Source organism: Chelmon rostratus, chromosome 8, assembly GCF_017976325.1.
Source record: "Chelmon rostratus isolate fCheRos1 chromosome 8, fCheRos1.pri, whole genome shotgun sequence".
NCBI lineage: Eukaryota > Metazoa > Chordata > Actinopteri > Chaetodontiformes > Chaetodontidae > Chelmon > Chelmon rostratus.
In genome coordinates, this window is record NC_055665.1 from 25,769,099 (window position 1) to 25,783,796 (window position 14,698).

Sequence of the window (14,698 nt, forward strand, 5' to 3'; positions counted from 1 at the left end):
TAGGGTAAATGAGGAGAGCCCTTCCTTCTGTCAGGCTAATGTCCTACTGCCTTCTACCTCCGTCAGTCGGCAGGGCTCTCCATCTCTCCCTCAGTAAACATTAGTATCACACACAAACAGGGAGCACCAGGGGGCAGCCATGGAAAGACCAAAATATCCCACTCAGGTCCAAGTAAGGTCATTTAGAAAACAACACCTTCCACCGCAATCCAACACTGCCAACTGAAAAAGCACCAGAAAAAATACTGTATTACATCATATTATGAAGGTGCTCTTGTTATTGTGAAAATCTGATGACTTCATTCTAAGCCAATTTTGGAACCAAGCTGAGGTTTAGGACATAAGAAGAAGAAGCAATCAATCCTTGGATACACACTTAACTAAAAGTTATGAGTTTAGTTGAAGCAATGGCCAACATTCTGGTACATAAGCTTATGTTTGTGATTTCTTTCTGAGAGTTCGATGAGACTATCAATGAGTCTTATCTCACCTGCACACAAACATAAATGTATGAGCAACAGTTAGTTGTTACATGCTGTGCAGGCAAACGACATCAGGCTGGAGTGACTGTGCACAGCTTCATACTGTCGGGGTTTGTCAAGAAACAGTTTCAGCTCATAACTACCCCTAAAAGCCCAAATTGTAGGGTTTTTTTTACATTCGTTTGTGTGTGTAAACAAGCAGGTTGCAACTCGTTGAAGTTATCAGTTTTAGAGGTATCGCTAGGCATATTTTTGAACTTTCAACATAGCCAAGATAGCCGTTTCCCCCTGCCTCCTGTCTTTATGCTAAGCTAGGCTAACCACATCCCATCCCCAGTACAGTAGTTATTCAGTAATACATTCAAACTGTGATAAGGAGCAGTGGGAAAAACCACTAGTGTCAGCTTCCTAGTCAGAGATATCAGCGACATGGTTGTAAAGCCACCATCGCTGGCAGTTAGCTTTACACCTTGACAAACCTATTATTAACAAGAACACAGTCAGTTCAGCTGTTTTATAAAGACCTGTGCGCTCTGTTTGTATCTGGTTTCACTTGTTAACAAACCACTACAATATGCAACACAGAAAAGAAGTTCATTTAGGATGTTTATCATGAATGATAACAGCAGTTCTTCTCCTGTTTCTGCATGAATGCAGCACTGCCGCAGACATGACAGGCGTAAAGCTCAATCTCAGAAACAAAGCAAATAAGCCATTTTTTCCCAAAAATGTTAAGTATCGACCCAAAACACAAAGTATACAAAACTACAAATGAAAAATAAAGATACCACAATCACCTCAAAATTCTGTGGTTTGCAGGGGGGTTCTACTGTTTCCATTTCTACAATTGTGGTCGGTACAAGTGACAGTAAAGGTTCCACCAGGTGGTGTGTGCTGTTCGTCATCTGCCATGTGAGACTCGGCAGATGGACACTTAAGAAAAGCGGTGGGGGTGGGGGGTAAAAAAAAAAAACAGTTGGCTGGCAAACAAACCAAAGGCTTTAAGTGCCTGCTGACTTATGCTGTACATGTGGATGGGGCATGGCTGCATGAGTGTCGCCACAACAGGCACTGAATACGCTCACAGTGAACCCAGCCAAGTCAGTGTGGAAAATCCACTACCTGCTGTGCTTCTACTCGGACTGTGTGTGGCAGGCAGGAGGGCTGGAACACAATGAAACAGTTGAAAACAGCTGACTGTCTGATAATAACCAAATGAGGATGTGTGGGTCATAAATCACGAGCACTGTACTCTCATGAACACCATCATTCTCACTGTCACACACCTTCATGCTCTCGCATATCTCATCATATGCTTTATAGTAGACTACATGAGATTTTCGGACTTATGTTCATCAGGAGGCCAGAAACACCACTTGAAGTGAATGCTAATGTTTCTCTGTGTCTGCTGGATGTGTAAGTAAGCAACTGTTTGCTATAATGGTGGTAATAACAATGTGATCAGGGCTTAATATGTTAATTTTTGTATACTTATTCTGCTGCCCCAGGTGGCAAACGGAAATCAATTACTGCACTAAGCACTCATTATGAACTCGTTATCACAACATTAAATGAATGAATGTAGTTGTCAGACGCTCCTCTCTGCAGTCTAGCCCCATACACCTCAGTTTCAACTTTAACTGAATATGGCACAGGATTGCATTACTCAACCAAATAAAGTTGACTTTCAGTTTCACTTTTCTCTCTGTCTGAGCTTTCTCTCGCTTTCATAAACAACAATATCATCTCATTAATTGAAAGGTGCATGTGCATTATGTGGCTCAAAGCAGTGCAGTTATTTTCTGTCTCTTAGTGTTGGCATGGGGCAGGGGGTGTGGGATGGGCACATGACCAGCTCCCACCCACATGTCCTTCTCTCTGCTCAAACCTGTCTGCTAGTTTAAACCAGATACAAGGAGCTGCAGAATGTGTTCAGGAAGTGGGGCCACAGACATCATTTCTGATGGTCATGCTACCTTGCTACTTAGTGGAAAATATACTTTGCTACTGGAGACTTTTGAGGTTGGTGAACAGAGTTACACTGCAAACCTCACTAGGAAATGTGGTTAAACTAGTAGAGACCGATTCATGCACACTGCAGTAAGCACCTGTCACATGTACCTCTTCAGCTAATTAGCTCACTGCGGCTGTTCCTTTTTGGTACAGGACTTAAAACGGATCCACTCACAGGTAATAGAAAGATGACGGTTTCTTTAGCCGGGCCTATTTGTTTACACACTGAGGTGTTAGCACTAGATAACGTCAGGGACCAAGTGATTGGTCATACCAACAGCAAACTTCTGGGAACGCGATCAGCGGATTTCCTTGCAGAAGTGAACAACACTTGCAAAGAGCTTTCATGTAGAACACTGTCTGCCACTGACCAACTGCAAACGTGAAGAACCACAGTCCAAAACAGAGGGAAGCTATCACGTTAGCTGTGTGATGTGACCTGCAAGTATTCAGTACATTACCAAGCTGCCAGCCTGACTGTTTCACAAAGACATGAGAATTTTGCAGTGCTGAGGGTAGGGGCAAGCTGCAGCTGCTGAGCCTTGAGCTGCCAGCATGCTTCATCAGAGCTGCTCGTCGGATGGTCGAACAGCTTTGGAAACCTTCTACGACGGTCGGTTTTTCACCCCACCTTTGAAAGTTGCTGCCTAGAACAGCCAGAACGATTTTATGTGGTTGGACGGCACCTGGCATGAACCACTTCTAACAAAACCTAGCCCTTAAGACGTCAGGATGCTTCAGACAAAGTGCTTATTGGATTGTCAGACCACCTACTCCCACGCCTGTCCAACGCCAAAACTGAGGGCATCAGAAGTCAAGCCCACTTTAGGTGAGGAGGTGAGACAGCATGCTCCAACTCACAAAGGAGGAAGCGAGAACTGAATCCAAACCCAAGCTTCAAAACATCGCTTTAGAAACTTGTGAGTGATGTCACAGCTGCTACATCCACGTAGTGAGAGCTCAGCACACGTCTGCTGCGGTATTCAAATGATGGGAATCAGCAGTGGAGATTAGGAGAGCAGGTTAGGTAGCCACTGGCTTATCTCATCAAGATAGATTTCAGCTAACCTGGACTGACCAGCACTAACAGCAACATGGCTCTGGAACCTCACGCTGACCTGTGGGCAGGTCTCCAGTACGACACAATATTACTGTTCTCAGCATGAGAGAGTGTACAGACATCGCCGCTTCCTTGCTAATGAATAATGATAGGAACAGGAAAAATCTGCCAGACAGTGCTCTGTCTCCTCAGTAGCCTCTTTGACAGCTCCAATCTGGCTTTAGCTCTTTGCAGAAAACAGACTGGCAACAAATCCGCCCTCGCTCTGCAGATGGACAATATCAGCCAGCATCTTTGAACTATCTCACAAAGCAGAAACAGCCTCCTGCTGATTTTAATCAGAGGGAATGAAACAATGCAGCTACTGTGGGGGACAAATTACAGAAAAACACAATTACCAGCTGTTTTATTTACAACACACTTTATCAGTTATGGTATACACAGCTTAATTTCATATCTCATGGGAAATCCAAACTTATTATATGAATCAATCTTTTTGATACTGTATGCATGAAAATGTGGTATGTGTAACTTCCATCACGGCAGCTTTGCAGAGGACTTCTCTGACCGTTAATCTCTTTTTTAACTGTATCATCAATTTTGCTCAATAAAACAATAATTGTAGAGCTAAAATAAAGCTCTCTGAGCTAAAGAGCTTGCTTAGCTTGATCGCTAAAAGGACAAGTTCACACAGTTTATTCAAAAGATGGATTTGTGCCATCGACTCATCTCAAACTATCCCACTGCTTTAGGTTAACTGTAAGTGACGGTGCAACACAGCTAATAGCTTCAATTAGTCTGAACAGCCTCACTATTTCAGTATCAACGGCACAAATTTATGGATCAAATGGGAAAGCAAAGTTCATTTGTACGCCCTCATGACGTAATGTAAGTGTTGCAAGCTTGGTGGCATAGTGAGTACTTGCAGGGCTAGTTGGCAAAGTACTGTAGCTGCAGAGTTAAAACACTAGCCAGCTGGGAACATGCTAGTGCCAGTCAGTCACAATAGCTCTCTGAGCTAACTGGCTCATAGCTCGATCTGTCTGACAGTTTATTCAAGAGACATTTGCACCATCTACTCCTGCCTCACAAATGTCTCTTTTGTGAAGCAGTGAATACTCCAGCAGAGCAGGCTGGTATACGAGTGGGTGATAAGGCACAGTGAATAAGAGTATGATAGCTTCCTCTGTTCCTGGATTACCCTGCCCCTGCAAACAAATAAACCGACTGCACCGATTCTACTGAAAGAAATTGATTTTGCTCTAAAAAAGCTGTTTTGAATGCAGCAGTGACCAGACCATTAAAAATACAGACACAAAAAAGCACTGACTGTCACTCAAGCTGTCACCCAAAGATGGGAATCAGACCATCAAGACTTAAACTGATGATGTCATTAGCAATGCTTGACATTGACCTTGGCATTGCTAGCACTGGTGAATGTTCTGTAGGCTCACAGGATACTTATTGAAGACATTTCCTAGAGGTGTCATACTGGATGCATCTGATCCCATCTGCCCATTAACACATTGGAAACAATGTTGTAGGTTAGTTTGTTGAACTTGGTGTTAGCATGTTGCTCAGCCAATGCCGCTACTCACAGTCTCTGCCTGTATTGACTATTATTGAAGGATAATTACAGTATTTTTCGAGATGGGGCCTAATTTGGTGTCTAAATGACTTATAGGTGCAAAAGGTTTTGGAATTGCTAGATTGCCTCTGCCAACAGTCACAAAATGGGCTGCAATGGCTGCAACATAATTCTTTTGGGCAACAGCGGCCAAGTAGGTCCACTAAGGTGGCTATTTTAAGTGTCTGACAACATCATAGAAAGGATCCCTTAAGAGATCAACATTTTCGTTAAAGAGTTGGTTTAACCAGAAACAGCTGTTATTTCACTCTTCTAAAAGCCACAAAAATTCATTTACAAAACAAGTAATTTTACCTCACAGAAAAAACACTTCAAACTCAACAGGAACAAAATAACACTCACCAAAACTATCTTTGTTAGTCTTTCCACTATTCCAACAATCCCCAACTCTGGCTTGGTTAAAATAAACCCTAATTCACCAAATTAGATGTGAAAATATTGTGGCTCTGCACGCTGTTTTCCACCCACTGCCTCTCTGATGCCGGAGCTTCACAATTCACGAGTGAATTGAGGGAAAGTAGCAGGTTGGATGCTGATAATTGTTTTTCATGTTGCTTTCTGTTGAAGTTTAGAACGTTACCGCAGTGCTAGCTGAGCTAGCATCAGCTCTGTTGTCATAAGGATGTGCGTTGGTTTGTGTGTGTGTGTGTGTAAATTGACTTCATAGACATGCCCTGAAGCCAACAATAAAGCTGCATGTGAAAAATAAATAGTCAAACTGCAGGAATTCATTTGCTTGGCAACATTGTGTAACTTGGATTAGCACCCAGCAACCAGCTTGCTCAGACCATAGCTGTAATATCAGCTGTAATGTTTGTGTAACCGTATCAGTTGTAACCATGTAACCATACCAGCTGCAGCGTTAGTGGCCCACTGTGCAGCGAGGCTAATGCATATCAGATTCCTGCTTCGACCTGTTCAGCAGTGACGTTTCAAAGCAGTTATTGTGGTGATATTTGAGGAGAAATGCAGCTAAACACTTGTAATGATTTCTTGGCTGCAAAAACTCTGACAGAGTTGACGACGGGCAGTACTGGCTCAGGCCTGTGGGACCTGACCAATCAGAGTAGACCGGGCTTTTGGGGAGGGGGCCTTGGAGCTAAAACAGACAGAGGGTGAATAGAGGAGCTGCAGCAATTTAAAGTATGATAAAAAAAATCATGTGTTTTTTCATCATTAACACATGGAAACCTGTTCTAATACACCCTCCAAATGAAAGTATGAATCTGAAAATGAGCACAATATGCTAGCTTTAAATAGGCTGAAAGGAGCTAAACCACTGACCGTGTCATCAGGACAGCTTCTTATTGCTTCTGGCATGTTTTGCCTGATTGATTCCTAATTACCACGTTACAAATTAATCAAAAATAACACTTTATTGTGCATTTCACAAATGATTAAACTGAGTGAACTTCACCGATATGCTTTGATGCTGCAGCTAATCATCTGACCAACAGTCTTAGACAGAGTAAGGTGAGTTACCGTATTCCACAAGAGCAGACAGCTGGTACTGTTTAACCACAGGTCAAACAGGGACAAACGCTGCATGCTGTTTTCAGTCTGGCCTCGGCGTAATAATCTAAATATAGTATTTCTGTTTTGTAGTTCTTAAGGATTCAGTCCTAGAAAGATACTGCAGCAATCCTTTATGCACCTTACAAGATTTATTCCTCAACACCGTCTTTCCATTACAGCAAAAAATAAAGAAACAGTACACAAAGTGTGGCGTTCAAGTTGAAGCTTCTGATTTTCTTAAAATTTGGGACAACTGCTGTGTTTGAATGAGTGTGTTTTAGAAGATAAAATGGATGTTTCTGTGAATGGAGTCTGGTGGCTTTGGCCAGAGCGATATAACAGCTGTTTCTGGTCAAACAAAAAGGATCTTACTCTTTACCAAAAAAAATATCTCTGTAGGGTTCCTTTCTATAATGTTAACAGACACCATAATAACAATCTGAGCCTGTCAGCGGCAAAAATAAGACTGTTAGTGGATGTACATTCACAGGGAGGCTGGCTGCATATAATACTGGACTTATTTCAAAAATCTCCTTTGGTCACTTGAACACAAAAACAAGGAACATAGGTCCATCAGCAGTGATAATATTTGACTAGAATTTCACCCGTTTGTCCAGAACATTGAAGTCTTTCAGGACACGTGGATCTCCACCAACTGGGAACTCTGCACACACTATGTCACTTTCATTGATTGAAAATGAAATGTAGGTCAAGCTGAAACAAGCAAAAAATTCAACAACCCAACAATAATCGAATTTGTTTAATTTGTAACGTGCAAGTACATAGACCTGTTTCTGCTGAAATAATACATGAGTAGTACGTTTTTCGTTGTACTAGTTTGCCTCTTATGGACATTATGCACAAAGGCAGATATTCAGTATATGCTATAATGGTTGGAATGTGTTTTTTTAGAAGGAAAAATCTCATTTCTGGCCAATTTGAACAGCCAGGGTATATCACTCAAGTGGCACTAAGGCAAGAGTGGCTCACCATTAGCTACTTCACTGTCTCAGCGTCGCCCCCCCTGTACTGAGAACACCAACACACAGGACAGAATGTTACAAGTAATTCTGGGTTCCTGGAGCCACAACAGTAGGGGTGCTGAAAATGAAACGTCTCCTCTCAGGGCGGTGCTATAGGAAGAGTGCTGGGTCTGGAAATTCAGAAGGGTGGATCACCATGGGAACTGAATACGCTCAGCAAATAACATGGAAATGTGCTTGTTAGATAATGGAGCGTTATGCCCAGAGAGCCATGTGCTGTTGTCACTTCACAGTAATCAGAGAAGAGGTGTGACTGACTGCCACACTGTTGGGCCATCATACAGATGTATAGGAGGTACTGTATAGAATGGATAACAGTTTGTTTCAGATTAGACGCATGTTACAGAGGAATATTACAGCTGCTGTTGCTATTGTTGTAGAGAGGCATGCACAGAATACATTTTAGACAATCTAGAGCTCTGTACAACATTTAAGACTGTTTTTCTTACCTTTGAACCATCTATAATTACTTTTTGTAAGGAAACAGCTACTAAAATCCTTAAATCCAATTTCTCAGTCTGGGCCCAGTCCACTATCAACACTGCCATGAAATCAAAAGTTTGCTGCAATGTAGAACTGCATCCATGTGGTAAAGCCAGGCTGCTGAGCCGTTCTCACACTCAGTAATCGGGGGCTGTATCCATTCAAATCACACGCTGACAACAGGAAAGCATTTCCATCATGAGCTTACAGCTTACAGTCTAGCAGGGACGGAAATGCTACAAACAACCCAAACATAATGGAAGCCAGAGCATAAATCTTTCCCAGGGTTTTTTAATTCTATGATGAGGTTTGATTCAAGGATTTAAAAACATTCAGAGATCAACTCAATGGTTTTGTGTCAGTCTGAGGGCAGAGTGTACCTTTTCAGAGATTTTAATGTAAATATCGAGATAATCTAGATATACGTACCCAGATTACAAAAAAATGGGACGCTGTGTAAACCATAAAACAGAATTTGATCATTTGCTAATCCTTTTTGACATATACTGGATTGAAAACAGCACAAAGACAATATATTTAATGTTCGTCCACGTCAACTTTGCAAATATCTGCTTATTCTGAATTTGATGCAGCAACACGTTTCAAACAAGTTGTGACAGGAGCAACAAAAGACTGGGAAGGATGTGAAACGCTCCAAAAACACCTGTTTGGATCATTCCACAGGTAAACAGGCTGATTGGTAACAGGTGATAGTATCATGGTTGGGAATGAATCATTGTCGTTTCCATGATTCTTCAGTCGACATGACTGTATAGAGGATGTTACTCCATGGGATCAGTAACGCCTCAGAAAACTGTTGTCAGTGAACACAGTTCTCAGAGACAGAGTGTCTGTAAACACAGGCGTCAGTAGTACACTGGAGTGTTGTGGTGCTTTACCCAAACTGCAGCCTTTTCAAACATTAACCACGTGTTGAAAGGCTTCCTGGCAGAAAGGCTTCGTGCGTCGCCGGGATGAGGACATGTTGGACAGTCGGAGCAGTTGTTCTGGGCTTCAAACATTGTAAACAGACGGATTTACATTGGAGTCGAAAGCCCGGTGCGTACCCTTGAGTGTCTGAATGGCGAGGGGCGTGACAAAGCATCTGTATTTCACACCCTGGTAATGACAGCGGGTTGGTTTTCCACATAAACTGCTAACTGCAATAGCATATTTGTTTTACTGCGTATGCTTTGACTGTTCATTATTCATTTGTTCATTTTACTGTCCCCGGTAATTCACAGAACACTGTGTCAACACTTTTCAGTGGGACTATTTCTTCTGGGGAAAGTAGTTCATTTTAAAACTGTTGACAATGAGGATTTTGGATTATCCAGATTAATGGGGAACAGTTTTTATTTAATGTCATTCTCCAATGTGGTGAGCAACACAGATGAAAGGCTATTCACCTACACTATATCTGAGCGGAGACACACACACTCACATACACACTCACCCACTCACACACACACACACAACAGTGAAACACAGGCCACGTTATGTCATTCATCAGGCTGTCGTGGAGAACTGATCTGGCGCGGTTTAAACTCAATCTGTGTAACTCTCAGAGGCACGGCGCCCCGTCAGCGTTCAGCACACTTCACTGAACAAACTGATCGATCAGTTACTTGTTGGCTTGAGTCTCACAAAGACACTCTGCGGTATTTTCATCAGGGCTGTTGAGACTGTTAAACCTCGAGTCTTTAAGTTAAGATCCAGCACCATTAACAGAGAGAACGCCACACCACCTGCTAGCACAGCCTGCAGACACATATGTGTGTGTGTGTGTGCTATTGATTCATCCATGCACCAGTACAGAGGAAGGAAACTTGACGAGCTGAGTTAATCATTAGGCGCCTGTCTGCTGACTCACACTTGCATTAACAAACTGTGTACACAGTCTGCCACATGTGTATGCACTGTGCATGCAAGCGTGTTTGTTTTAGTAAATACTCACTTGCATCAACATTGACATAAATAACCCACCGGCGTTTTTTGAAGTCCTTCTGCACTATGATAAAATAAACAGATTAAGGGGACTGTGTTATGATGAGCATCTCACGTGGAATTGCCACTGATGTGAGTTGATACAGACAGTGTTCTCCTTTACAGACAATCCAGGATGCACACAGAGCAAGGTCATGATAACTTAAGTACTGTTCAAAGACATGTTTGTATGTAGCAGTGGTTCTTGAATTCTAAAAACTTTGTACCACACGTCTGTCTTAGCCTGTCAGCTCTGGTTGAGAACAGCAGCTTTAGCAATAACAATGCTAACCGAGACTTTCACACCTGTGAGTGTTCCAAGAGCGGGTAAAACGCACAGAAACGCCCTTCACACAAGTGATCTTAGCGCACAAAAATACACGTTAGCGTGAAACGCCTGCTTTGACTGCTGCACAAGAGCACATTGTATTAATGATGTCAGCATGTGCAAAAATCCTGTAAAAATCCCTGATACCAGATGCATGCTGAGTGTGTCACACTAGAGTAAACGCTCATATTAGAGACGGCTGCAGTGCATAAAGGCAAAACTTCAACTTCACCTCACAACAGACTGTAAATACACACCTTCTAATGCTGATCTGAAAGCCCTCGTGTGCACACATCTCACTGATGAAGTGTCTTTAAAACCACAGTCTCTATAATAAGTGAATATGTGGGCTGGATAAGGAGAGACAGACACATGGAGGGATGATACGTGTATGAAAACGTCCAAAATGTTGTCCAGTGATCATCATTACAAGTCAGGAAGCGAAGATGGTGGGGAGGCAGTTGAAACTGCAAAATGAACGTCTGTTAGATATCTATCTGATGTGAGGCCACATCAGCAGAATAAATGAATCCCAAACATTTCAGATACAACAGCAGAACATTTTCTCTATTTCATTCTTCTCAGTATGAAACAGAACTAAAGTTCTGGTAGCAGGAAGGACAGAGCTCCATTGTACAAGCTGATGTTAAGCTGACAGTCTAATTATACCTGACAAATCAACACTGGGGATATGAGCCTTTTGTTCCTCTCTTCATGTAGAAATGTAGTTGTGAGGCTATTTTAACTATTGGCTGATCATTTGAATTTCATCATTTCAGTATCAGGCATTTTAACACCATTTTACAACATCATTTAAGCAGCAATTACTGGTGACTGTGATGGTAAAAGCTGAGGAGATTGATATCGTAAATAACATTTTATTCACTCAGGATCTGATCACTGTTAATACGACTTCCTGTATATTCTTTACTCTGCTGGAAACTGTCCAACGCGACCGCAGCTTTTTGTCAAGTCTCTCGGCTGCAGCCGCCTGCTCTCATCCACTTTCCAGGCGAGGCAAAATCCATCTCAAACAAGCCTGTTATCTTTTATCTTCTATTAAAATACTTGGGAGAGTTTAGAGAGTTTTTATCTTTCCTCTGTGAGCAAAAGTTTTCCACCACTTGAGTCAATTTAACAAGAGACTAAAGCCTGGTTCACAATGTTTTACTCAACTTTCACACTGTTGTCAAAAAAGAAATCCACATGAGCACTGTTGATCTCCAGCCAAATAAAAACACACACACAAAAAAAACAAATGGAGTGCAGTCAAGAGCATGCCAAACCAACAGGTGGCGATATAACACTAACCCTAAAGCCACGTTGGCCAATCAGAAGCCTGAAAAAAGCCATTACCGGTAGGCTGCCTGCAACTCGAGGTAACATTGGCGGTGGGGTCTGCTCATAGGACTGTTGGCAGTGACCTCTGTAGCACGTTCTGCCACCTCTGTGGAAGAGTAAGTTTTGCATTTATGTGTCAACACATCAAACAGTCCTGTTAGCAAGATTAGCACCAGCACTATTTTGGCCACATTGGCCACTGCAGAAAATCGCCTCATGTAAACAGAGAAGATAGCGATGCAAACTCTGACGTCAAACAAAGGAGATAACGGCGCTCACGCTGTCGTCGCGAGCCAAAAAGCTCTGTTTTCCCCGCCTACACATCAACGCTGCACACAGAGTTCGTGACCCTAACCCTAACCCTCTTCACCCTGGACGGAGTTTTCCAGCGGCCATGACCTGCCGCTGTGCTCGTGTGTGGACGGAAGGCCGGAACACACAGAAGACCAGGCCCCACGAGGCACAGGACAATCAACCTGACCTCAAAGACACATCTCAGGTCTACTTGTGGAACTCCTTATGTGCAGCACTGATTGGAGATGATTGGACAGCCTTGCCCTCTGATTGGATAACCTCAGCGTGTGGCGAGGAGAGCTGTGGCCGCCGCTGTGGAGTTGGTGATGACATCAGAACAGGTGACGGGGTCACCTGATCGGCTTTGGGGCCTGGACTACATATACTCCCGCCGCTGCAGCTGTTACGACTGATCGGTGAAACCAGCAAGAAGATGTTCACGCCGTTTATCTTAACGATGTTTGGCTCCGCTCGCACATGTGAGTCACCGTCCTCACACTTGAATGCCCTTAAAACCAGCAGGGGACACCATCAGTGTCTGCGTACGACAGATCAACACCACCCTGCTTCCTGATGGCTCTGGTTATTGGACCTCAGTATGGATAAGGCTGAGAAGGTGCTTGTCAATGTATTGTTAGATTTTGTCTTATTTTATTCAAAACTGACAAAAAAAAACAACTGTCCAAAGTATTCAGAGTGGAGCGTAAAGGAGAGGAAAGCCTCAAAACGTTTGACACTCTCGCTTGACAAGCTTTCCAATAACTAATCAGTTATCAGAACTGTCAGCAAACTTCTGTTAATGCCTGATCAATGCATTGAGCCCAGAGCTGCAGCTGTCACTGAGGACACTGAGGTCATGGCCCCCAGTGTTCATCTGTCACAGTTCTCAGCAATACACAGTGGATGTCCTCTTGGCTGATCAGGCTCAGTCTATTCAATTAAGACAACAACTCACTGAAGAAATAAGTTCAACATTGCATCCATGATGATTATTTTAGATTTGTGCTCGATCAGAGTTTGTAACGTGGGGCGGGGCTGTGCTTTAATGACCACATGTGTTTGCTGCTGTCACGTGACACCGTCTTCTGACGACATCAGCCTGTCACTCCACAGCTGTGTGTCTGTGTGCCGCTTTCAAATCAGTTGTTTGTCACATGTAAACTGTGTGAGACAAAGTCCGGATGAAATGAGTACAAGCGAACGGTTTGGTGACATTGCCCCCCCCCCATCCTCAACCATCCAGCCGAGCACGGCTGTAAACAAGCGTGTCCGTGTCACCACAGTCCAGCGAGTCGCTGAGCTGTGAGCACAGGGTCTGCCCTCTTACCTCCGAACAGATGAGGCGAGAGGTGTGCTGGTAGCGAGCCGATCAACAGTCGGGGACCTTCGTGCCCCCCGCCCGAGCGCTCCCTGTCCGCCGCCTCCTCCGGGCTGCTGCCGCCGGACTCCTGGGAGCTGTAGGCTCCGCTGCTGTTGGGAATGTTGATGCCGGACTGGGGTCTGGTCCCGGAGCCCCCGGAGCCCCCCACGGACCTCGCCCTGGCTCCGAGGTGCTGGCTGGTGCTGGACGTGGCTCCGGACGCGCTGTACGCGTGGTACCTCACCCCGCCGGCGGTCGCCCTGCTCACGTTGCTGCCGGACGTGCTGGAGGGCAGGTCCGAGCCGGAGTAGGCTCTGGTCCGTCCGTTAGCGGCTGGATTAGCGGTCGGGCTGCTCTGCTTTGCTCCCATGTTAACCTCCAGTGACTCGGCTTTGAAATATTAAAGAGGCGCTCAGTGAGCCGCTGCGGGACAGTGCGCCAGATTTACGGCGGAGGCAGATGGCTTTACAGGACAGACGCGCTGGAAGAGAGGGAAAGCAGAACAAACTCTGCGCCGCTACGATCCCGCCGACATTAGGCAAATGCAAGTTAGTGGAAAGTTGAACCGGCCATCTGTGACAAGAGCTAAAGATGTGTGTAAAACTTCAGAAGCCGTCACCATCCTATTCCGTTAGTAAGAGTTGTGGCCGTGCTGCAGGTAACGTTAACGCGGATCCGTGCTGGTCTGAGCCGCCGCTGGGGACCCGCTGTGCTCCGGCCGCTGGTTCCTCCTCAGTGTCCGCTCCGCCATGGCCCCCGAGCAACACGAAGGAGCGACGAGTCGGGCTCCTCACACCTCCCCGCCTGACAACACATTGCTCAAAAGAAGGAAGTGATAGAGGAGAAAGCGCTGCACAAAACCGTTTTTTCAGCGGCGGCAAGGAGAATCGGTGCGCAGGCTGGCCGTCAAGCTGCCGGAGCTCATTAGGACTTCCGCTAAGAAGTTTCAAAGTAAAGCCTTTGCGCCGTTTCATACCGGAAACTGTCAGCGTCGACATTGTCACTGCTAACGTTGACTATTTCAAGTATAAAACATTGACAGTTAATTCCTTTTTGGTTAAAACATGCTGTTTGTGTTGTGTTACACTAAAAGATGTTTTGATGCCAAGATGCATGTTCTGTGATCAGTGTTAATATACCGAGCT

At 44.3% G+C, this 14,698-nt stretch overlaps 1 protein-coding gene across 1 annotated transcript in view; it reads right to left on the reverse strand.

Moving 5' to 3' along the window:
• The window catches only part of znrf2b (zinc and ring finger 2b), a 36,882-nt gene extending 22,447 nt beyond the window's left edge, over positions 1-14,435 (reverse strand). The window contains exon 1 of the mRNA XM_041941689.1: positions 13,521-14,435. Coding sequence (XP_041797623.1) covers positions 13,521-13,923 — 403 coding nt within the window. The 5' untranslated portion in view covers positions 13,924-14,435. The remainder of the gene's footprint in view (positions 1-13,520) is intronic.
• Positions 14,436-14,698: the final 263 nt, after the last annotated feature.